The 24,339-nt window shown below is 39.2% G+C and overlaps 1 protein-coding gene across 1 annotated transcript in view; it reads right to left on the reverse strand.

Annotated features, from left to right (window-relative positions):
• Positions 1–24,339, reverse strand: part of MAST4 (microtubule associated serine/threonine kinase family member 4) — a 557,439-nt gene that overhangs the window by 103,194 nt on the left and 429,906 nt on the right. The window contains 1 exon segment of the mRNA XM_032849379.1: positions 17,391–17,479. Within this exon segment, the coding sequence (XP_032705270.1) occupies positions 17,391–17,479 (89 nt within the window).

The following is a 24,339-nucleotide window of genomic DNA, read 5'->3' on the forward strand; positions in this document are numbered from 1 at the left end:
AGGTAATTAAGATCCAGTAGTACTTAGCAACTAAACCAAGGCAAAGAAAATCCAGTTAATGTGTAAACACAAAAAGTTATAAAATTTTGATTTAAAAAAATGAAGAGGGGCTGCCTGGGTGGCTCAGTGGGTTAAGCCTCTGCCTTCGGTTCAGGTCATGATCTCAGGGTCCTGGGATCGAGTCCCACATTGGGCTCTCTGCTAGGCAGGGAGCCTGCTTCCTCCTCCTCTCTCTCTCTATTTGTGATCTCTCTCTGTCAAATAAATAAAATCTTAAAAAAAAAGAAGAGCCGTCCCCAATGGATGAGAGTGTCAAACCTTCCTAAGTGGCTGTCATGTTCTATTAAAAACAAAAACAAAAACAATACCCACAAAAAACTATTATCACTTTTGTTGACACAGGGGAGGTTTAAAATAAATTTAAAAGGCAGCTTTGCCAAAGCTTCAATTTATAATTGAAGAAGAAAATAAAAACCTAAATCAAAGGTCATTCAGATTAAATTCTACATTTAGAGTTTAGGGATACAAGAAAGATGTCAATTGTTAAATTAATGCTAGGAAATGAGTACATATACACGTTACAGTCTTCTTAAAGGACCAAAATGACAAACTGAGGTCACAGGGCAGATGATCTGCATGAAGGAATTAAGAAATAATAATGATGCTGATATACACCCCCGATTAGTGATTCAACACAAAGCAATACCCAAAACTAGGAAAATACACTGACTGACGTCAGTCCACCTGATTTTATCATACTTTCCTTAAGCAGGAAGGGCAGTATGTGTCATTACTCGAGCCAACAATTGACAATTACACAAAGGCTAAGAATTCTAAAACTCTGAATGCAGCATGGAATAAGAAAGATAGTATTCTCTATAATTCAGAGAAACTGATTTTTGAAATACTTGAAGTCACAGAATAGATGCATTGTGAAATTATATAGCTTAGACAAACACACTCAATTAGGAAATCAGGTCTTGGGCCCTCTGAAGATTTTAATCAAAACAGACAATTCCAATGTAATGTTTCACTTGACTATTTTTATCCATATGATTTTCTGATTTTAAGCTCCACAAAATGAAGTTCTGAGGACATCAGGTGCTTTGGACTAAACACAAGGTTTTATAACTTTAAGTTGGGTGAGATCTGCTTATAATTGAAAAAAAGGCCATGAGTGACCTATCAGAGATTCCTCTTGCATAAAAACAAAAACAAAAACAAAAACACAGTTTCTACCATTTTAAAGAAAGTAGTTATATGGGAGTATCACAAAAGAATTTCCATTAGAGCTCACAATCCATTTGTATGACTCTGTGGGCACATAATTTTGCTCTGTCCTATTCCCCAAATACAAAAAAGCAAGGGAACTATCCATCCTCTATCATCATGTCTATATGGTCAAAGGAGGTAAATGCCTTGATGAATGAAAATGTTTACTGGAGATCTACAACACCAATATAAACATCATTCCGAGTATGGGAAACCTGCTGAAGGTTTTTGAATGACAGTAACAAAAGAAATGAAACAGACGTACTATCACACTGGGGCTGTGTCCCTAGTCTCTCTCTAAGGATAACTTTTTCACTGATACCTAAAGATCACTAATCTCTAAGTCATTCCCACCAGTCAGCTAAAATTCATAAGAAACAGCTTTCCCTCTGTGTGCAACATACAAACCAGGTACCACATATATCAGAGAAGAAATACATAAGTGTATTCAGAAAAGCTCTTTTTGCTCAAAAACACACTCTGCTTGGGAAAACCATCATACCATAGAACAAAAGGTAAAGAAACATTTGACTGGTACTAAATTTGTCAAACAGGAGAAACAGTGAGGCCAGAGTAGACAATTTTTAGAGCAAGAACAACCTTGTTTTAAAAAAAATGATATAGCAACTAGACACAAGGACAACAAAAGTGGAAGAAATCAGAAGGAAAAAGACCGGGCCACAGAAAAATTAAAAGTAAGAAAAGAAAAACCCTTACATTATCAAAGCACTAATAAAAAAAAAAAGTCAAATCAAGAATGCCTATCAGTGATAAGACAAAAAACTAATAAAACATAAAAACTAATAAAACATACCCATTAAAAATACCAAATATACTAAGATGTTCACCTAACACATGTTAGAATGGCTAGTATCAAAAAGAGATAGTCAATATTCCTGTTGGGAGGAATGTAAATTTGTACAGCCATTACAGAGAACAGAATGGAGGTTCCTCAAAAAAATTAAAATCAGAAATAGTACATGAGGAGAGAAGAGTCAAGATGGTGGAGGAGTAGCAGATTAAGATGACATCTGGTCGCAGGAGTTCAGCTGGATAATTATTAAACCATTCTGAACACCTACAAACCCAAAAGGAGATTGAAGAGAAGAAGAGCAGCAATTCTAGAAACAGAAAATCAACCACTTTCTGAAAGGCAGGAAGTGTGGAGAAGTGAATGCGAAGTGATGGGAAGATACTGGGTTGGGGGAGAGTCAGCTCCTGGCAAGTGGTGGAGCAGTGGAGCACAAAATGAGAACTTTTAGAAGTCTGCTCCACTGAGGGACATCACCGCAAAGGCTAAGTGGGGGTGGAGCCCTTGTGGGGAGAGTGTGGTCTCAGGTCCCGTGGGGGTCACAGAAGGATCGGGGGTTTCTGAGTGTTGCAGAGCGCGCAGGTATCAAAGCAGGGAAGCCGACTATAGAGACGGAGATGAGGAGTGAGCTCTCAGCTTGGGGATACCTTAAACTGTGATCCGTGGCATAGTCGGACCACTGCTCTTTGAGCAGGGACCCCACAAGTGGCAGATCCAGGGAGAACCCACCTTCTTCCGTAGGAAGAGCAGCTCAGCAGGAATCTGCTGGGTTTGGAGACTCCAAATGGGGCCATGTGCCAGAGACAGAAACCCTTGGTCACAGGCTGGACCAGCTCGGAGCATGGCCAGAGACCAAAGAGAAAGTAGTGATTGACCGCTTTTCTCCATGGGCGCACTGAAGAATGGGGCCCCGAGCTCTCAGTACCTCCAGGCTGGGGAATGGGAGGTTGCCATTTTCATTCTCGTCCTCCAGAGCCCTACAGAAAGCATTCAGGGAACAAAAGCTCCCAAGAGCGAACCCAAGCAGATTATGCAGCCCGGCCCCTGGCAAGGGTGGTGCAATTCAACCTCGGGCAAAGACACTTGAGAATCACTACACAAGGCCCCTCCCCCAGAAGATCAGCAAGAACATCAAGCCACGACCAAGCTCACTGATCAAGGAAAACAGTAGAATTCCATAGGAGAGGAAAGCAAAGCATGAAATTCATGGCTTTCTCCCCATGATTCTTTAGTCTTGCAAAGTTAATTAAATTTTTTTAATTTTATTTTTTTCTTTTTCTAATTTTATTAACTTTTCTTCTTTCCTCTTCTAATGTTTCTTAACTAGTTTATCTTAACAATACCTTTCTAGAAAAATTTTTTTTTAAAAAACCTTCATTATTATGGTCAATTTTATCCTTCATTGCATCTAACTTTATTTTTTGTATACACATTGGGTTTTTTTTTTTTTTATAAAAAACTTGGGGATACAATTTCTTCTAATAGATCAAAATCTATTAGAAGGGCTTTGTTCTAGTCTCCAGGCTGAGTAAATTCTCTCCACTTTTTTTTTTCATTCTTTTTCCAACAAATTATCTTATCAATTCCTTTTTTAGAATTTTGTTTAATTTTCATCTTTACAGTCATATTATGTCACTTCATCATGTTTACCCTTATTTTTGTGTATATATATAGAAGTTTTTCTTTCCTTAAAATTTTGGGAGGTAGTTTCTTCTAAGAGACCAAAATACACCCCAAACAAGTTGGTGGCTCTGTTCTATTTACCAGTCTAATACATATATATATTTAAAAAATTTTTTTTAAATTTATTTTAACCCCTTTTTTCTCCCACTGATTTGGAGTCTCTTTTGATGTGGTTAGCATACATTTTTCTGGGGTCTTTTCCACCCTTTTAGTATTTTATTCTCTCATTCATATATTCTTATCTGGATAAAATGACAAGGCTGAAAAAACTCACCACACACAAATAAAAAAGAACAAAAGGCAGTACTGAAGGCTAGGGACCTAATTGATATGGACATTGGTAATATGTAAGATCTAGAGTTCAGAATGACAATTCTCAAGGTGCTAGCTGGGCTCGAAAAAGGAATGGAAGAATTAGAGAAACCTTGTCCGGAGAAATAAAAGCCCTTTCTGGAGAGATAAAAGAACTAAAATCTAACCAAGCTGAAATTAAAAAAGCTATTAATGAGGTGCAATAAAAAATGGAGGCTCTTACTGCTAGGACAAATGAGGCAGAAGAGAGAATTAGTGATACAGAAGACCAAATGACAGAGAATAAAAGAGCTGAGCAAAAGAGAGACAAACAACTACTGGACCACGAGGGGAGAATTTGAGAGACAAGTGATACCATAAGACTAAACAATATTAGAATAATTGGAATTCCAGAAGAAAGAGAGAGGGGGGCAGAGGTATACTGGAATGAATTATAGTAGAGAATTTCCCTAATATGGCAAAGGGAAGAAGCATCAAAATCCAGGAGGCACAGAGAACCACCCCCTCAAAATCAATAAAAATACGTCCATACCCCATCATCTAATAGTAAAACTTACAATTAGTGACAAAAAGAAAATCCTGAAAGCAGCATGGGATAGGAAGTCTGTAACATACAATGGTAAAAATATTAGATTGGCAGCAGACTTATCCACAGAGACCTGGCAGGCCAGAAAGAACTGGCATGATATATTCAGAGCACTAAATGAGAAAAACATGCAGCCAAGAATACTATATCCAGCTAGGCTACTTTGAAAATAGAAGGAGAGGGCTGCCTGGGTGGCTCAGTGGGTTAAGCCTCTGCCTTCAGCTTAGGTCACAGTCTCAGAGTCCTGGGATCTAGTTCCACATCGGGCTCTCTGCTCAACAGGGAGCCTGCTTCCCCACCCCTCTCTCTCTGCCTGCCTCTCTGCCTACTTGTGCCCTCTCTCTCTGTCAGATAAATAAATAAAATCTTAAAAAAAAAAAAAAGAAAAGAAAAGAAAAAGAAAAAAAGAAGGAGAGATAAAAAGCTTCCAGGACAAACAAAACTAAAAGAATTTGTAAAGGCAGAGGCTTTAATGCACTGAGCCACCCTCAAGTCATGATCCCAGGGTCCTGGGATCGAGTCCCACATCGGGCTCTCTGCTCAGCAGGGAGCCTGCTTCCCTCCCCTCTCTCTGCCTGTCTCTCTGCCTGTTGGTAATCTCTGTCTGTCAAATAAATAAATAAATAAAATCTTTATAAGAGAATTTGTAAACACCAAACCAGCCCTACAGGAAATATTGAAAGGGGTCCTCTAAGCAAAGAGAGCCTTAAAGTAGTAGACCAGAAAGGAACAGAGACAATATACAGTAACAGTCACTTTACAGGCAATATAATGACACTAAATTCATATCTTTCGATAGTTACTCTGAATGTAAATGGGCTAAATGCCCCAATCACAGGGAATCAGAATGGAAAAAAAAAAACAAAAAAACAAAAAAACCCATTGATATGCTGTCTACAAGAAACTCATTTTAGACCCAAAGACACCTTCAGATTTAAAGTGAGGAGGTGGAAAACAATTTACCATGCTAATGGACATCAAAAGAAAGCTGGGGTGGAAATCCTTATATCAGATCAATTAGATTTTAAGCCAAAGACTATATAGTAAGAGATGAGGAAGGGCACTATATCATACTCAAAAGGTCTGTCCAACAAGAAGATCTAACAATATTAAATATCTATGCCCTTAACATGGGAGCAGCCAACTATATAAACCAATTAATAACAAAAATAAAGAAACACATCGACAATAATAAAATAATAGTAGGGAACTTTAACACCCCCCTCACTGAAATGGACAGATCATCCAAGCAAAAGATCAACAAGGAAATGAAGGCCTTAAATGACACACTGGACCAGACGGACATCACAGATATATTCAGAACACTCCAATCCAAAGCAGCAGAATACACATTCTTGTCGAGTGCACATGGAACATTCTACAGAATAGATAACATCCTGGGTCACAAATCAGGTCTCAACTGGTACCAAAAGATTGGGATCATTCCCTGCATATTTTCAGACCACAACGCTCTGAAGCTAGAACTCAATCACAAGAGGACAGTTGGAAAGAACTTAAATATATGGAGGCTAAAGAGCATCCTACTAAAGAAAGTATGGGTCAACCAGGAAATTAAAGAAGAATTGAAAAAAATTCATGGAAACAAATGATAATGAAAACACAACGGTTCAAAATCTGTGGGACACAGCAAAGGCAGTCCTCAGAGGAAAGGATATAGTGATACAAGTCTTTCTCAAGAAACAAGAAAGGTCTCAAGTACACAGCCTAATCCTACACCTAAAGGAGCTGGAGAAAGAACAGCAAAGAAAGCCTAAACCCAGCAGGAGAAGAGAAATAATAAACATCAAGAAATAGAAAACAAACAAAAAAATTCCAATAGAACAAATCAATGAAACTAGGAGTTCGTTCTTTGAAAGAATAAATAAGACTGATAAACCCCTAGCCAGACTTATCAAAAAGAAAAGAGAAAGGACCCAAATTAATAAAATCATGAATGGAAGAGATATCACAACCAACAAGAACGAAATACAAACAATTATAAGAACATATTATGAGCAACTATACGCCAGCGAATTTGAGAATCTGGAAGAAATGGATGCATTCCTGGAGACATATAAACTACCAAAACTGAACCAGGAAGAAACAGAAAACCTGAACGGACCCATAACCATAAGGAGATTGAAACAGTCATCAAAAATCTCCCAACAAACAAGAGCCCAGGGCCAGACGACTTCCTAGGGGAATCCTACCAAACATATGAAGAATTAATATCTATCCTCCTGAAACTGTTCCAAAAAAACAGAAGTGGAAGGAAAACTTCCAAACTTTTTTTATGAGGCCAGCATTACCTTGATCCCAAAACCAAAGACCCCACCAAAAAGGAGAATTACAGACCAATATCCTTGATGAACACATATGTGAAAATTCTCACCAAAATACTAGCCAATAGGATCCAACAGTACATTAAAAGAATTATTCACCACGACCAAGTGAGATTTATTCCAGGGATGCAAGGTTGGTTCAACATCCGCAAATCAATCAATGTGATACATTACATTAATAAAAGAAAGAACAAGAACCATATGATATTCTCAATAGATGCTGAAAAAGCATTTGACAAAGTACAGCATCCTTTCTTGATAAAAACTCTTCAAAGTGTAGGGACAGAGGGTACATACCTCAATATCATCAAAGCCATCTAGGAAAAAACCACAGCGAATATTATTCACAACAGAGAAAAACTGAGAGCTTTTCTGCTAAGGTCAGGAACACAGCAAGGATGTCCATTATCACCGCTGCTATTCAACATAGTACTAGAAGTCCTAGCCTCAGCAATCAGACAACAAAAAAAAATTAAAAGCATCCAAATCAGCAAGAAGAAGTCAAACTATCACTCTTTGCATTTGATATGATACTTTATGTGGAAAACCCAAAAGACTCCACTCCAAATCTGCTACAACTTGTATAGGAATCCAGTAAAGTGTCAGGATATAAAATCAATGCATAGAAATCAGCTGCATTTTTATACACCAACAAGAGAGAAGAAAGAGAAATTAAGGAGTCAATCCCATTTACAGTTGCACCCAAAAATCATAAGATACCTGGGAATAAATCTAACCAAAGAGGCAAAGAATCTATACTCAGAAAACTATAAAGCACTCATGAAAGAAATCGAGGAAGACACAAAGAAATGGAAAAATGTTCCATGCTCAAGAATTGGAAGAACAAATATTATGAAAATGACTATGCTACCTAAAGCAATCTACACATTTAATGCAATCCCTATCAAAATACTGTCCATTTTTTTCCAAAGAAATGGAACAAATAATCCTAAAATTTATATGGAACCAGAAAAGACCTCAAATAGCCAGAGGAATATTGAAAAAGAAAGCCAAAGTTGGTAGCATCACAATTCCAGACTTCAAGCTCTATTACAAAGCTGTCATCATCAAGACAGTATGGTACTGGCACAAAAACAGACACATACATCAATGGAACACAATGGAGAGCCCAGAAATAGACCCTTAACTCTATGGTCAACTAATCTTTGACAAAGCAGGAAAGAATGTCCAATGGAAAAAGGATAGTCTTTTCAACAAACGGTGTTGCGAAAATTGGACAGCCACATGCAGACGAATGAAATTGGACCATTTCCTTAACACCACACAGAAAAATATACTCAAGATGGATGAAAGACCTCAATGTGAGAAAGGAATCCATCAAAATCCTTGAGGAGAACACAGGTGGCAAATCTTCAAACTCAGCCACAGCAACTTCTTCCTAGAAACATCACCCAAGGCAAGGGAAGCAAGGGCAAAAATGAACTATTGGGACTTCATCAAGATCAAAAGCTTTTGCACAGCAAACAATCAACAAAACCAAAAGACAACTGACAGAATGGGAAAAGATATTTGCAAACAACGTATCAGATAAAAAGCTATCTATATCTATAAAGAACTTATCAAACTCAATACCCAAAGAACAAATAATCCAATCAAGAAATGGGCAGAAGACATGAACAGACATTTCTGCAAAGAAGACGTCCAGATGGCCAAAAGACACATGAAAAAGTGCTCCACATCACTTGGCATCAGGGAAATACAAATCAAAACCGCAATGAGATACCACCTCACACCAGTCAGAATGGCTGAAATTAACAAATTAGGAAATGACAGATGCTGTTGAGGATGCGGAGAAAGGGGAACCCTCCTACACTGTTGGTGGGAATGCAAGCTGGTGCAGCCACTCTGGAAAACAGCATGGAGCCTCCTCAAAAAGTTGAAAAATCTACCCTATGACCCAGCAATCACACTACTGGGTATTTACCCTAAAGATACAAATGCAGTGATCTGAAGGGGCACGTGCACCTGAATGTTTCTAGCAGCAATGCCCACAAGAGCCAAACTATGGAAAGAACCTAGATGGCCATCTACAGAGGAATTGATAAAGAAGATGTATATATATATATACATATATATATACAATGGAATACTATGCAGCCATCCAAAGAAATGAAATCTTGCCATTTGCAACAATGTGGATGGAACTAGAGGATATTACGCTTAGCGAAATAAGTCAATCAGAGAAAGACAATTATCATATGCTCTCCCTGATATGAGGAATTTGGGAGGCAAAGTAGGGAGTTTGGGTGGGTAGGGAAGGAAAACATGAAACAAGATGGGACTGGGGAGGGAGACAAACCATAAGAGACTCTCTTTTTTTTTTTTTAAAGCCTTCCTTCTGTTTACTCAGCAAAGTTTGTTTTTTTTTTTTTTTTTAAAGATTTTACTTATTTATTTGACAGAGAGAGATAACACAAGTAGGCAGAGAGGCAGGCAGAGGGGAGGGCAGGGAAGCAGGCTCCCTGCTGAGCAGGGAGCCTGATTCGGGGCTCAATCCCAGGACCCTGAGATCATGACCTGAGCCAAAGGCAGAGGCTTTAATCCACTGAGCCACCCAGGTGCCCAAGAGACTCTTAATCTCACAAAACAAACTGAGGGTTGCTGGGGAGAGGGTGGCAATGGAGAGGGCTGTTGGGTTATGGACATTGGGGAAGGTATATGCTATGATGAGTGCTGTGAAGTGTGTAAGCCTGACGATTCACAGACCTACACCCCTCGGGCAAATAATACATTATATGTTAAAAAAAAAAAAAAGCAATGATAGTGTTAAAAAAAAAAGAAAAGAAATAGTATATGATTTTGCAATTTCACTTCTTGGTGTCTATCTGAAGGAAACAAAGTCACTAAGAAGATAGGTGTAGTCCATGTTCACTGCAGCATTATTTATAATAGCTAAAACATAGAAACAACCTAAATGTCCATCAAGAGATGGATACATAAAGAAAATGTGGTATACATATAATTTCAGGACAACTAATCAGCCATTAAAAAAAGAAGGAAATTCTGCACGTGCAACAACATGAATGGATCATGAGGAGATTATGCTAAGTGAAATAATTCTGAGAAATACAAAAGGTCCATCTTCCAACTGTAAGATAAGTTCCAGGATGTAATGTTAACTAAACCCACCTTGCTGTACAAAACTGTACTGTATATTTAAAGCTTCTAAAAGAGTAAATCCTAGAAGTTCTCATCATAAGAAAAAATGTATCACCTCAAGGCACCTGGGTGGTTCAATCAGTTAGGTGTCTCCCTTCAGCTCGCGTCATGATCCCAGGGTCCTGGGATGGAGCCCGTCATTGGGTTCCTTGCTCAGCAAAGATTCTGCTTCTCCCTCTGTTCCTCACCCTGCTCATGCACTCTTTCTCTCTCTCAAATAAATACATAAAATCTTAAAAAAAAAAAAAAAAAGCGAAACCTACATGAGGGGATGGATGTTCACTAAACTTACTTCCCAATAGATGCAAATACCAAATCATTATGTTGCACATCAGAAACTAATACCATGTTCTATGTCAATTATTTCTCAATTAAATTGGAAAAAATACTATGATATTGTTTGGCTTATATTGTGGAACCTAAAACTCTATACCATGAGCGCTGGCAAGGGTGCACTAACACAGAAACTTCAACAGCCACATGCACACATAGACACATGTGCACACACCTACAGGAGAAAGGACAAGAAATAAAATGTTAGCAAGGGGTCGTGTAACTTGATAGGATATTCCTATCTTCCATGACATTTCTCCTCTTTCCTACAAACTATCAGTTTTCACTGTTATAATCAGAATATTCCATTTTATTTTTTAGCCACACCAGCCTGGAAGATCAGAATCATGGACATGTGGCCTGTTGCATTTCTTAGGAGATTTTACACTTCTTCTTTAAAATGGCACTACATCATGTGGATGTTAGTAAGTCAATTAAGGACTTGGTTGGCACTCAGCGCCCACATTTCAGGTTTTGCTAAATCCGTTATTGCCCAGCTACACACCTTCCAAGCTTAGGGTTCCCATTCTCGGCACAGTATGTAGAGAAGTTCCCCACCAACACTGGGGATGCTCTCAGGGACACATCTGGCACCCTGGAACCCTTGCTCCCCCTGTTCTACCCCAGATTATCTTCTCTGAACTCCACTCCACAATGTTTATTTTTCCCCTGTCTCTATATCATTGCCAGACTACTCACTTCCAATTCTTTGCATCAGCAATACCTGTCTGCAGAAACCCCTGCATGTACCCCCGTCCTATTCAGAGTCCCGCCTGATGAATGAGAACACCAATACAGCACAAATGCATGTTGTAAAGTGGGCTCACCCCTTCTCACGTGGGGCTCAAGAAGAAACTCCAAAACAAGTCCCAAAGAGGAAGGTACTCACATTTTCTGAACTAAGAAAAACCCTACTGAAAAAATACCCACGGTATCTCATAGTTTCTCCCTTAATGCAGTGGGTCGTTAAGCCCACGCCTCCTGGCCCCCAAGAGGCAGGGAAGAAGGAAGATGATGAAACATGAACCACAATGTCCACAGTGACTAGTCACACGAGCGGGACGTGCAATGGTCTGTTGTGCTGCCCAACCCCCATGCACCCATCCCAGTGCTTTTCCACGTGTTCTAAGTTTCTCCGTGGAATAGAAGCTCTCCAGTTCTCTGATTATTTCTGTCTCTACAGGCCCCCTTTAGTTCAGTTACAGCTTTGAAAAGGGCCTGGTGAACAGTGCGGCAACAAATAAGCCGGTGACTCACCCTTCAGACATGAGGTACTTCATTATTATAAAATAATTTATGAACCTTTTTCCAACAACATACTAACCTAACCTTAGGGATATTTCCTGTCTGTAACAATTCCTAGCATTGTCCAATAGGAATGTGAGACTCCTTTCCATCTTTCCTTCCAAAAACATTCTTATAAATGAATCTCAACAGTTACCTACAAACTCCTGGTAAGAACAACTTCTGAAGACCCAAAAGGTTAGGTATTCTGGAAGGGGGCAACGTGTGCTCTTAGGACTTAAAAGGCCTGGAGTCACTACCCAATCAGATAAGCCTTTTCAAAGAAAAAATGTGCTCTGGCTGATGGCAGGCAAAGTTAGAGACCTGAAGCATGAGAAGGACTGGCTGTGCCAGCGGAGGCTTGCAGGGAGAGGACTGTGGCCTCCAGAGGGTGAAAGCAGCCCCTGGCCAATGGTCAAGATGAGACAGGGATCTCATTCCTCTACCCGCAGGGATGTGAATCTGTTCACAACCTCCATGAGCTTGGAAACAGATTCTTTCCTCGTCTCCAGATAAGAGCCCAGCCCAACAGACACTCTGATTTTGGACTTATGATACTCTAAGCAGAAACACTGGGTGAGGGGTCCTTGGGAACTAGAAACTTGGGATTTCCCACCTTTCTTTGATTTTGGCCTTCTGATAGCTTGAGAATCCCTTGAGCTTAAGCAAGTCAAGTGTACCCAGATATCTGCTCCACAGAAGCATAAAATTAATACATGGATACTGTTTTAAGCCAGTACATTTTTGGTAATTTATTACACTACGAGAGAAAACTAAGGTGGGTATTGTTTTCTTTATTGGCTTATTTTTAGAGCCTTATTTTAGTATAAAACCACTGTATGCTAATTTCCCTACCTTCCTAGTCCCCAAAGATTAACAGTGCTAAGTCTCTCCTTTCTCCTTCCAAAATTGCCTATGAATATGCATGATATACAAGTGTGCCTATATGCATCTATGCTGTCTAAAACACACACACACGTAGAAAATTACACAGTGTATTTTTTCACTTAACCACCCATCTTGAGCATCAATCTAATATCAGAACATGAAAGTCTATCTCTCTCTTTGTAACAACCATGCAGTGCCGGGCTGTATGTCTGAATCATTTTCTACAAAACCAGTCCCCTACTGAAGGACACGTTAAATGATGAAATGGTAATAACTTCACTTTCCATCTGCGATTTTACAAGTCACTAGCCTTGTTATTTTCTGTTATTTTGCGAGAATCTCCCTAGATTACTTTCTAGAGACGAACTGGCTGAGCCAAAGGGTAAATGCAGTTGCAGTTTTCACCAACAGGACAAACTGCTACAACCAAAATGGTAGCACCAGTCACATCATTGATACTGAGGTCACGTGGCAGGGCCTCTTTCTCGACAATCTTGCTGTCTTTGGAGTCTGTCAGTTTTATAAAGTTTTTGACAATATGTCAGGTGAATGATACTCTACTATGGCTCACATTTCTCTCATGATTGCAATGAATCATTTCATACTTTTGGGGGAACATTTTGATCTGTTTTCTATGATGTGCCATTGACATCTTGGGTGCATTCGCCATTTTCCTATCAATTTATACAAGCTCTTTGTGCCTCTGTTAAGACAGTCAGATACTTCTCTATTACGGGCATAAAAAGATTTCTCACACTTCGTTTCCTTTTGATTTTATTTACTACAGAGAAATCTTCATGTTAGGGGAGATACACTAGTCTTTTCCTTTGGAGCTTCTGGATTAAATTTCATGCTTAAAATCTACCCAGAACCAGGAGCCTGTGATTTTCTGCCTTTTTTTTGTTTGTTTGTTTGTTTTTTTTTTTTTAATGGGACTCCTATTCACTGCTCTTTTAGGAATCCCTCGCTCTCAACAAACACTATTTTGTTTGTAGAGATAAGCTCCAGAACACTATGCCGGGCTCTCTTTCCTTAGAGCCCTACTGACACATCCGCACAAGTGAATTCACGTTCTCATCTCTAACAATTCATTTGACAGGGGATTAATTCATGTGTCAGCGATGAGTGGCCTGATTCACATAAGCCTGACCTAAAATAAATAAATAAAAAGTCTAACTTTATCTTTGGGTCAGTAAGCACTGAAAGATGGTGGTTTTTCTTTCTCTTGTGTTTTGTAAAGACATTTGGGAATTCTCTCTGGCATTCTTTGTCTCAAACACATGACACAGAAGACAGCAACAGGAAGGAAGAGGTGATGAGGCAAGGTGAGTGGGCAGGCATTTACCATCATCAAGACAGGAGGACTGGTCTTTATTTAATTTACATTTTCCTCCTCTTATTATACATAAATAGGAAACTACCAGATTGTGATAAATACCATGTCTCACAAATTAAGTCTGACAGAGTTCTACAGGTTCTGAGCAAATAAAAACCTGTTGGCTCTTCGACCTGAGGGAAAATGCTGTCAGAACCTGATAGACAGGCTTCTCTCTGCCCACTCCTCTGATTATGTCTGAAGAGGAAAGAATTCAAGCTAAGTCTACATAGAGAAAAAGAAAAATAATTAAAAGGATCATTAAAGTCTTCACCACATTTTCTCTACTCTCAATATTAGCACTGAAGAAAATCACAGCAATAAAAGACTCATCAGTGGGCACATAAACTAGGGTACAATTACTAAAGAACACTACAGAGAGGAGTAGGATTGAAGTTTTTAATCACTACTGAATTACACATAAGAAATAAAATTCATGATACACTTAGCACTTGTATATATTGCCACAACTCTTCAGGAAGAATGTAAAGAAACAATTCCAGGGGCATCTGGGTAGCTCAGGTGCTCGAGCGTCCAACTCTTGACTTCAGCTCAGGTCATGATCTCGGGGTCATGAGAACGAGCCCTGCGTCAGGCCCCACGCTGGGTGTGCGGTCTGAATGAGATTCTCTCTCTCCTTCTCCCTCTGCCCTCACCCACTGCCCTACATGTGCATTTGTTCTCTCTCTAAAAAAATAAGACTGCAACTCTTTTTTTTTTTTAAAGATTTTATTTATTTATCTATTTGACATAGAGAGAGAGAGCACACAAGCAGGCAGAGAGACAGGCAGAGAGAGAAGCAGGCTCCCCACTGAGCAAGGAACCCGTTGTGGACTCCATCCCAGGACCCTGAGATCATGACCTGAGCCGAAGGCAGCAGCTCAACCGACTGAGCCACCTAGGCGCCCCAAGACTGCAATTCTTAAAAAAAAAAAAAGATAGAATTCCAGCCCCAAGTAGGTATTTGGCCTTGCTTGCCCCTCTGTCACCTTTGACTATTCTAATGATAATGTAAATATACATCTCCATGGTATAAACGCTAATGACAGAATTAGCTGGGTGGTCATCAAGGAGTTGTGGAAATCCACTATTACCGACTGCTTCCCCCTCCCCCAGCGATATCTCCCTCACACCTTCTCAGAGGTAATTACTACCATGAAATCTGTCTTTAAAAGGACTATGTTTTCCTTTAGGCTCTTAAAAGAAATGTATATACATGTTTAAGAGTGTATGTGGGTATCCCTAAACAAAAAATAGCTTCATGCTAACCTTACATGAATAGTTTCAACTAACTTTTTTTGCAAGTTGGCTTTTGCTGTCCAACACTCTCAGAGTTGCGTCCACGCAGACAGGCGCGGTGTTAATACTTCCTTTGTTCACAGTGTTCTGTGATGACTATGCCACAACTCATTTACCCATTTTTCAACCGAAAGCTACTTAGGGGGCTTCAGATGTTTCGCTATCACAGTGTGGCTACGAGGAGTCTCGACCATGCCCTCTTGTGTATATGTGCAAAAGTTTCTCTCAAGTTCTACCTGAGAATGGTATCTCTGAACTTCAGTGGTCTTGCTTTAGTATCATAATTTTATCAACTCTTGTTTTACCATTTTTGCTTTGCCATCTTTTATCACTAAAGAGAAAATAAAGTTTTGTTCCAAAGGGGCAACTATCTCACTCTCTCGTTTCTTCTCCCCAAACCTGTTACTGTTAACTCCCAATCTCAATTTGAAAGCAACCCCTGAGCAAAAGGATTGCCTTCAGGAAAGAGTCAGAGTCCTATTTTTAAATAGGAAATGAGTATCATCTGAAAGCCTACTGGGGTTAGAGCTTCTACCAGAGTACAATGACTTAGGGCTTACTCATCCATCCTTTCCACCCGTCATCCTTCACAATCCTCAAGACAGCTTCTCAAAACACAGATCCTCCTCAAATCCTTGAAAGGCAATCAAAATCCAAATCCCTTGTACTCTCTTTCACCTCTTTTTCCACCTTCATGTTTTCTTACAATCCAACATGCATGCCCCACTCCAGCCACACTGGTAATTCCCCTTCTCTCACCCCATTTCTACCAGCCCGAGTCCTGCTTGGCTTTCAGCATCCTGACTAAGTGGCTCCTTCAAACTCTCCCATACTTTCCTGGTTGGAATTAACCCTTCTCTACCTTGCAACATCACGGATAATTAAAAATAACAAACAAAAAAACCACAACCCCCCCCCAAAAAAACCGAACAAACAAACAAACAAAAAAACAACCCAACATTCATAGTAATCTTCACTACACAGTTTTTCTAATATGGCTATACCTTGCTTATAATTGGTACTTGAGGCCAAGAACTCATATCTCAATCTTCACTATCCCTATAATGATTATAGAGGTAATAAATAAGTTATATCTGCCATTTCCAGGCAAAACCTGAGATAAACTCTTGCACACATACTAGAGAAGATATATCCTAGACTGTTACTAGCAGCATTATTTGTAACAGGGAATGTAAGTAACGGGTAAGTTCAACTTTCGGGAGAATAAATGCTGAATGGTTCTGAAGGAGGTTAAGACACGTGGCCTCAAAATATGGCATCCCGACCAGCAGTGTTTTAAGCTGAAGAAATAGGAGAAATGGCATGTGCAGGAAGGTTCTGTGCATGTGCACCTAAAGCAAAGGAGCGTCTTGATTCCTGAAAACAATGGATGGAGGATTGTGCATGTACAGCTCTTGCTCAGTTTGCCCTGGTTTACTAGAGTTAGCTCATTTCTGCCCTGTCCTTGCACAACTGCTCACTCTTCCTCAAACCTAGCATCAATTCACTCTGGTGAGTCAACCATGTCTCTGGGTTTCCATTCCCTCATGAAGGCTCCTGTGTCACAGAAATCTTCATTAAATAAATGTGTTTGCTCTTCTCTTGTAAATCTGTCTTGGGTTAGGAGGTTCCCAGTGGAGAACTTAAAAGGGCAGGAAAAAAGGTATTTTTCCTTCCCTAGAGTTCTGAACACTGATCCTCTTCATGTGAACGAACACATCTGCATTCCCCAGAGATAATCCCAACATGGAAACCTGTCTTGTAGGATCCACAGATTTAGAAATGGAGAAATCAATAACTGAAAAAGGATCCCATATAAAAAAAAAAAAAATTCTCAATTTCAGTGTCCAAACACTCTGAAAGAGAGGAGGAGGTTTGGGCTAACTTATCAGAAAGAACAAAGTACTGATAAAACAAAAGGAAAACCAAGATAAGCAGGAAAGATAAAAATTTCCAAATGCTTGGATTATTTTAAGAACCAGCAAGAAGAAGGAAGACACAACTCAAGAAAGGGTAAGTCGTTACCTGCATGAGCAGAGAGAGGTGAGTGTGGTCGAGGCAGTGCTGGTGACTGTCCATTGCCTATCAAGCTTTTCCGGTTGCTTGTTCGGCAACTGTGAAAAGAAAAAACAAAATCAAAGTTTGAAAAAGCACATATAACGTCACTAATGTCCAGGTATATTCAATATACACAGATACTAGAGGTTCAGCAACCTATCTGCCCAGGCTGTGGCTTAAAGCTTTGCAAGTTAATATGCACTCACTAATATTTGAGGGGTGGCTGCTCCCTGAATATTAGAAAATATAATGTATTCATATTGCATAACACCACCAATATGTTTCACCACCAGTGAAGTTGTAATTAAATGCCTTCTTTCTGCTCCCAACTGCAAAGAGGTGACACGCCATACACCCAAGTGATAAATTAACGATTCAAATCAGCAAACCACAGGTAGCATCTCTGTTGACATGAAATTTCTAATACAAAATTACATGCAGTGAAGCGCAGTGACATTCATCTTACAATGATGCACTAATTAAAAATCTAATTATTTAGACAAATTTCCTATTTGTGCCTTTTGTCAATAGAGCAGCCGATGCCCAAGATGTATTTCACTACTGATTCATTTTTCATCTTGAATACTCCATTCAAATTCCTCATTAAGGTAAATATTTTGTTATCATAAAAACGGACCCTAGTTGGTATTACAATAATAGTGAAAGCCTTTTGCCAAAGGCACACTACCAACTCTTTTTATCCTGGGTATGCACTCAATAGAAATAACCTGCTACATTCGGGCAAAGGGCAACTACATTTTCCTGTTTCTGCCTGGACCAAGTTATAAAATACGTATTTGGATTCGCAGATAACTCTCGCAAGCAGCAAAGAATAAGATAAACACGAAACTGGCTGATGATGACGCAAAAATTATCTCCCCTTCATGTACTTTTCCTTCAGCGCAGACTGGCACTGCATTCTCTATTAGCAGGAAAGCAGTGAGAAAAAGGGGAGTAAAAGCCAGTAGGTTACCTCACCGAATTCACCTATAATAAGGTTCAGGGCACTGTCATTCTATCCTCCTACACTTGGGCTGCCCTCAACTACCACTGAAGGTTTATCATAATCTCTTCTTGAATTCAGAATATACCTGTTTTAACAGGCGCTTCAAAGAGAAGTTTTCACCTGACTTCCAAATTAGATACCATGGACATATTTGAGACTTTGCACAGAATATTTGAAAGGAACATTTCTCAATATTCAGATAATACATTTAAAGACCAAACTCAATTTCTTTCAGCAATACTGACTTGGGAACCAATCCTCTCCCTTAAAAGTTTGCTGCTTATTATCATTTGTAAACATTCCCTTATTTATAATTTGTTAAGGTCAGGCTGCATCATTTTATTTTCCTTACCGAAACAATCAACATCCCTTGACATTTCTGTGAGTGTAATTAAGATCACGTTTAGTCAGCCTTAAAGAATCGCTGATTAAGAATAGACCCTTGATACTTAATTATAAAGGTGGACTGTGATACTATCAACTCATCTATCAAGAACTATATATGACCTATTAAATTCAAAATTCATAATCATTAAATCAGATAGTATGATTGTTTTAAAAAGATACTTTATAATTTATTTAGTGTTAATTCAAATTGATGTCTTCTTTCATTCCAATACAGGAATAGTAAACATATCAACTTGTTAATGTTAATAAAAGAAATTACAAATGACAGATTTATACCCTGGAAATCTCAGCCAAGTTATTTGTTAATTTAACCAAATTAACTGAAATATGAGTTAACTGCTAGAAAGATGGCTATATTATTTTTTACATTTAGTATTTGATCTAAATCACTTATGAAGGTTTTCTCTTGACATTCAATTACTAATGTTCATATACATAAATAAAGTTTTCAGTAAGAAATGTAAATCAATAGAAATAGTAACCTAATGAGGGATACAGGTGAAACATAAGAACTTAAAATCTAAAAAATGGCATTTCTTGAAGAAAACCTTAAAAAATTGAATCTTCCCAACAAACATATAGAATGACTAGTACACTACTATGGGCAAAATAAACAGACAATGATTTAAATTTAAAACAAAGAAAAACAAAAGAAATTTTCAAAATTATGTCAGTTACTTAAAGCCTACCAAGAAAAGGCAGGAAAGTTCTGATTTTAAAAATGTGACTAAAAAAAAAAAAAAACAAAAACCCACAAAGAAATCTCTAAATAAAACCTGGAAATAGAATATACTTGTTTGCTTACTCTAAAAAATATTAAAATACAAAGTATAAAAATATGTTAAATTTAAATTACATTCATCCTTTTTTGCCTACTCTCTAAAAAGACAGTCATCTTTACAAACTAATGATTATGAATGCAATTTAGAGCAAAAGAAAAAAGGATTCTTCATCTATGAATATGGGAACAAGGAAAAAGTTAAAAACAAGGCACAGGGAACAGGTTTTATACAAAACCTTAAATAATCAGAGGCATATCTTATTGACAAATGCTACGAGCAATCAAAGTTGAAACGGTCTTCTCTAACCTCTCTATGATCTTGAGCATGAAGGCAGAGACAGTATTAAAATTAAATAGACTTGAATCTCTCAACAATCAAACAGGAAGCTTTTAAACATGAAATACAAAACCAGACTTTATAAAAATACAGATTCCTATGTATAAAATCTCCATACTCATGAGTAGTGTCTTGGCCTCACAAATAAATTTATTTATTGCTAAAATCCTTAGGGTAAAGAGGAATTTTATACTGTATTTAACCCCAAAATACCTAATTCTTGATATATATATATATATATATATATATATATAATGTAATATTATATCTAATATATGTATATATATGTAAATACATATATATGTAACATATATACATATGTGTATATACGTATATATGTAATATATATGTAATCTGTATATATATGTATGTATATATATGTATGTGTGTGTGATATATATATATATATATATATCTCAAATGTAATATTAGTGCTCTTAAAATCCTGGGGTCCCAGCGCCTGGGTGGCTTAGTTGGTTAGGCAACTGCCTTTGGCTCGGGTCATGATCCCGGAGGCCGGGGATCGAGTCCCACATCAGGCTCCTTGCTTGGCAGGGAGTCTGCTTCTCCCTCTGACCTCTCCCCTCTCATGCTCTCTCTCCCTCTCTCTCTCTCTCTCTCATTCTCCCTCTCTCAAATAGATAAATAAATAAAATCTTTAAAAAATAAAATAAAATAAAATCCTGGGTCCTCTGTGATATTCTGTAGACAACTTTCCACGGGTGGGGGACACTGGCATTCATCCAATCTCAATACAGCTTGCTTCCAATACCTCTGATATCACCTCATTTTATTGCTCTAGGTACCTGGTTCCCAATGAATGAATTGAAATCTGGTTTTAGAGGCACCTGAGTGGCTCAGTCAGTTGTGCCCGACTCTTGAGCTCAACTCAGGTCTTGATCTCAGGACTGTGTGTTCAAGCCCCACACTGAGCTCCACGCTGGGGCTGGAGCCTAGTTAAAAAAAAATGAATTAAAACAAAATCTGATTTTAACCCATAGTAAAACAATTTTTAGCTGGCAGGACCCATGAGCGTTCACTATCTATACCGCCACTGCACCTGGCACTGCCCACAGTGATGACACGGGTACAAAATGCTGAGTGGACCTCTGGGGTCATCATTTATTCCTCCAGGTTGTCCTGCAGGTGTAAGGAGAGGCACATGGTATCCAAGCACAAAATGAGCTCCCCACATGGTGGTGACTATGCCACACTCATTTAATCCATAAAGTGAAGAAAGAGGAGGTCGATATGCTGCCCCATGGACAAAATCCAGGTTCATTCCTTATCCCTAGCATGACTGAGTCCATTCAGCCTTCCTTGCTTTTTCTCAAGCAGGGTCATCCCAGGAAAAAACAGGGGATGTCCTGCTAGGTAAGACAGAACTACCACTTCTACCGCAGCGGAAAACTCAACTTGTTTAAAACTGATCCTCGTCTAAGCTTGTAGAACTGTCTCGCTTTTGGCCTTTGGAACAAAGGTCATAGGATTGCAGAAGTCAAACTGAAGAACAGTCATACACTCAAGTTTCAGTTCTGCATCCCATAGTGCATTCTCTCCGCTCCACTCTTCAGAAAGGAATGGAAGCCCTTTCCCCTGACTCTGCTTGGATGTGGGAGTCAAACACAGGAATACCCAAAGAGGCACATTTGCCTCTTTGGTTCTCCGCCTGAAGCAACACAGGGAGGCATGCCACCTCTGCAGCACGTGCACACTTTGGGCCATCAGTTTGGAAGGTGACACAATGACACATATTGTTTACTTGCAAAATCGGAACTGAGCCCAAGCAGCAGCCAGAGACAACCTGAGACCAAGGCAAACAGTAGACCAGGACAGAGAATGATGATGCTGAGAAAGTACTTCTCTTTACTTCATTCTTTGGTTCCTCCACCCAAGCACGAACTATACACACGCAACACGCACACAGTACAACAAATACTGCTGACCATGGACCTGGGATCTGAGAAGAATGGGAAGTGGAAAGACAATGGAAGTACTTTGGGGTGGGTGGGGCTGGGAGGCAAGGCAGGGAGAGACAGAATGACCTGGAGGAACATCATAGCTAGATGGGCACAGGGTGTGGACATACTGTAGGATGACACCAGGCCAGCACACAAAAAACTGTTTTGTCTGCCTGGTTTTTGGCTCTGGCAGGTGAAGTGAGGATTGCTCAGGGCACGCCTCCTGCTCCAAGTTCACTGTTCCCATCACAAAGCATTCTACAAGGAGTTGGTCCATTTCCTAACGAACACCAACAGAGCCTCCCACTTGCCAGGAAGCTAAAGAGACAGATCCTGTATCTTATTTTTATTTATTTTTTTTTCAAAGTTTTTTTTTATTTATTTGAGAGAGAGCACGCAGAGGGAGAGCAAGAGAGAGAGGAGACTCTCCACTGAGCAGGGAGCCCAATGCAGGGCTCAATCCCAGGGCCCTGTGATCATGATCTGAGCTGAAGGCAGATGTCCAACCGAATGAGCCACCCAGGCGCCCTGAGACAGGGCCTGCATTTTACCATCTAAGTCAGGCCTGACTCAAAAGTGAGGTTAGAGTGGTATGCAGGCTGCCTTGCAAAGGAGAGGAGAGGAATGTGATGTACATATCTTGGGTCCAAAGCAATAATATTCTTTATCTGCGCAGGTTGTCCCTATGCTGAGGGTTCCAATGAAGGGCTTGGCGGGACTGGCAAACCTTTCACATCTGAATCTGTCAACATCTCTCCTGGCCAAAGAACCTGCTAATTATCCCCAACCAGGTGTATAAAAGTGGAAGGCCCACCAGACTATAGCCTTTTGCAACTGTTCTGAGTAGCTGAGCTCCAGCTTCATTTTAAATTACACTCATTTTGAGACATGAACACTCATCACGTCTGACCATAGCACGACACACGGCAGAGGGGAAACCCCAACAGGCAGTAATTTCTAACATTCTGAGCTGATTTGAGAGGCCAAAGCTCAGGATGACGTATGAACAGCCATGACTGAGGGGCGGTGATCGCGCAGTAGACTGCAGGGGGAGGGCCCCAGGAATTCGGATGCTAGGCTGTAATTTATTAGTTCATCTTGATGAAAAATCGGATAAATATGCACAGTAGACCAATTAGAGATCAAAGCTTTACTGGATGTGAACATCTGTTCTTCTGAATACCTTAATAGAATCAGAACATTTGAATATTCCTTCAGTGAAAAGGAAATCCCCAGGGGAGGAAAGTGGGCAGGACTGGGAGACAAATGGTCCAGCTCACGGAGTTCAGCTGACTACATGTTATAAACTGGGCCAGCTTCAGTTTCCCTCGCTGTACAATGAACAGGCTACACCAAGGGAGAAAAAAGAGTGATACATTTATTTTTCTTTTGTCTAAGATGTTTTAAAAATAGAGAAAATACAGAAAAATAATAATCTCCACAGCTTGGCATGAAGAACCGTATCATTTTGTCCTATTTGTTGCTAATCACATAGTAGAGATAGGGGGAAGTGTACCCTTGGACATGTAAACCAATCAATATTTTTCCACTTCCCAACCAGAAAACTACTAAAAATTGTGGCTTATATCTTTTTTGGAACTTGACCACACACACATGCATCAGATGAACAACACCTCTGTACGTGTTCACAGTTTCACTAGTGGTTTCCCATACCAGGAAGAAATGACAAAGATGGGGGACTACACAAAAGGGATGAATGGCTTGCCTTTCAATGGCTTGTTAGGCTTTATACAGTGGACCACCGCCCCCTGCCCCTCCCAGGGACTACCTAATTCTCTAAGAATGGACAGCTTCCATGGTCTTTCTATTGACTAGACTATTTAAAAACTCTGTAGGGGGAGAAGTTAAATTGTAGAAAACTGGTAGTAAGTCAGGGATTCTTGTTTACAAAATGCAAATGAGTTTTGTATGGTACAGACATAACTTATAATCTCCATGGAGAGATGATCCTGAACACTTAATAGCACTGTCCTACAAGATATTAACCAGTTCTGCACCTACTGGCAAATTCATATCATCACTCCTATTATATATGTGTGTCTGTGTGTTTCACAATCCTTTAATCTTTTTTAATAGGTTACTGCTACCCTCATTAATTAGTAACAAATAAAATCTTTAACATATGGTCATTTTATATTTCTAGGACAGTCGTATTTTTTGACTTTTGTAATAAATTACACTTGAGCTCATACTATAAATTATAGGTATTCTGCAACTTACTTTTTTCACTCAACATATATTTTTGAGATTTAACCATGGCAACATAAATATATGGGTCTAATGCATTCCTTTTTTAGATTATTCACTTGAAGCAAATTTTAGAATTCTTAAAACACACTGAAATTATATATATCATGGACATTTCTTTTTCCTTTTCTGCAACACGAAAAGATCACTTCTAT

Source organism: Lontra canadensis, unplaced genomic scaffold (assembly GCF_010015895.1).
Source record: "Lontra canadensis isolate GAN:19392208 unplaced genomic scaffold, GSC_riverotter_1.0 scaffold4, whole genome shotgun sequence".
In the NCBI taxonomy this organism is placed as follows: domain Eukaryota; kingdom Metazoa; phylum Chordata; class Mammalia; order Carnivora; family Mustelidae; genus Lontra; species Lontra canadensis.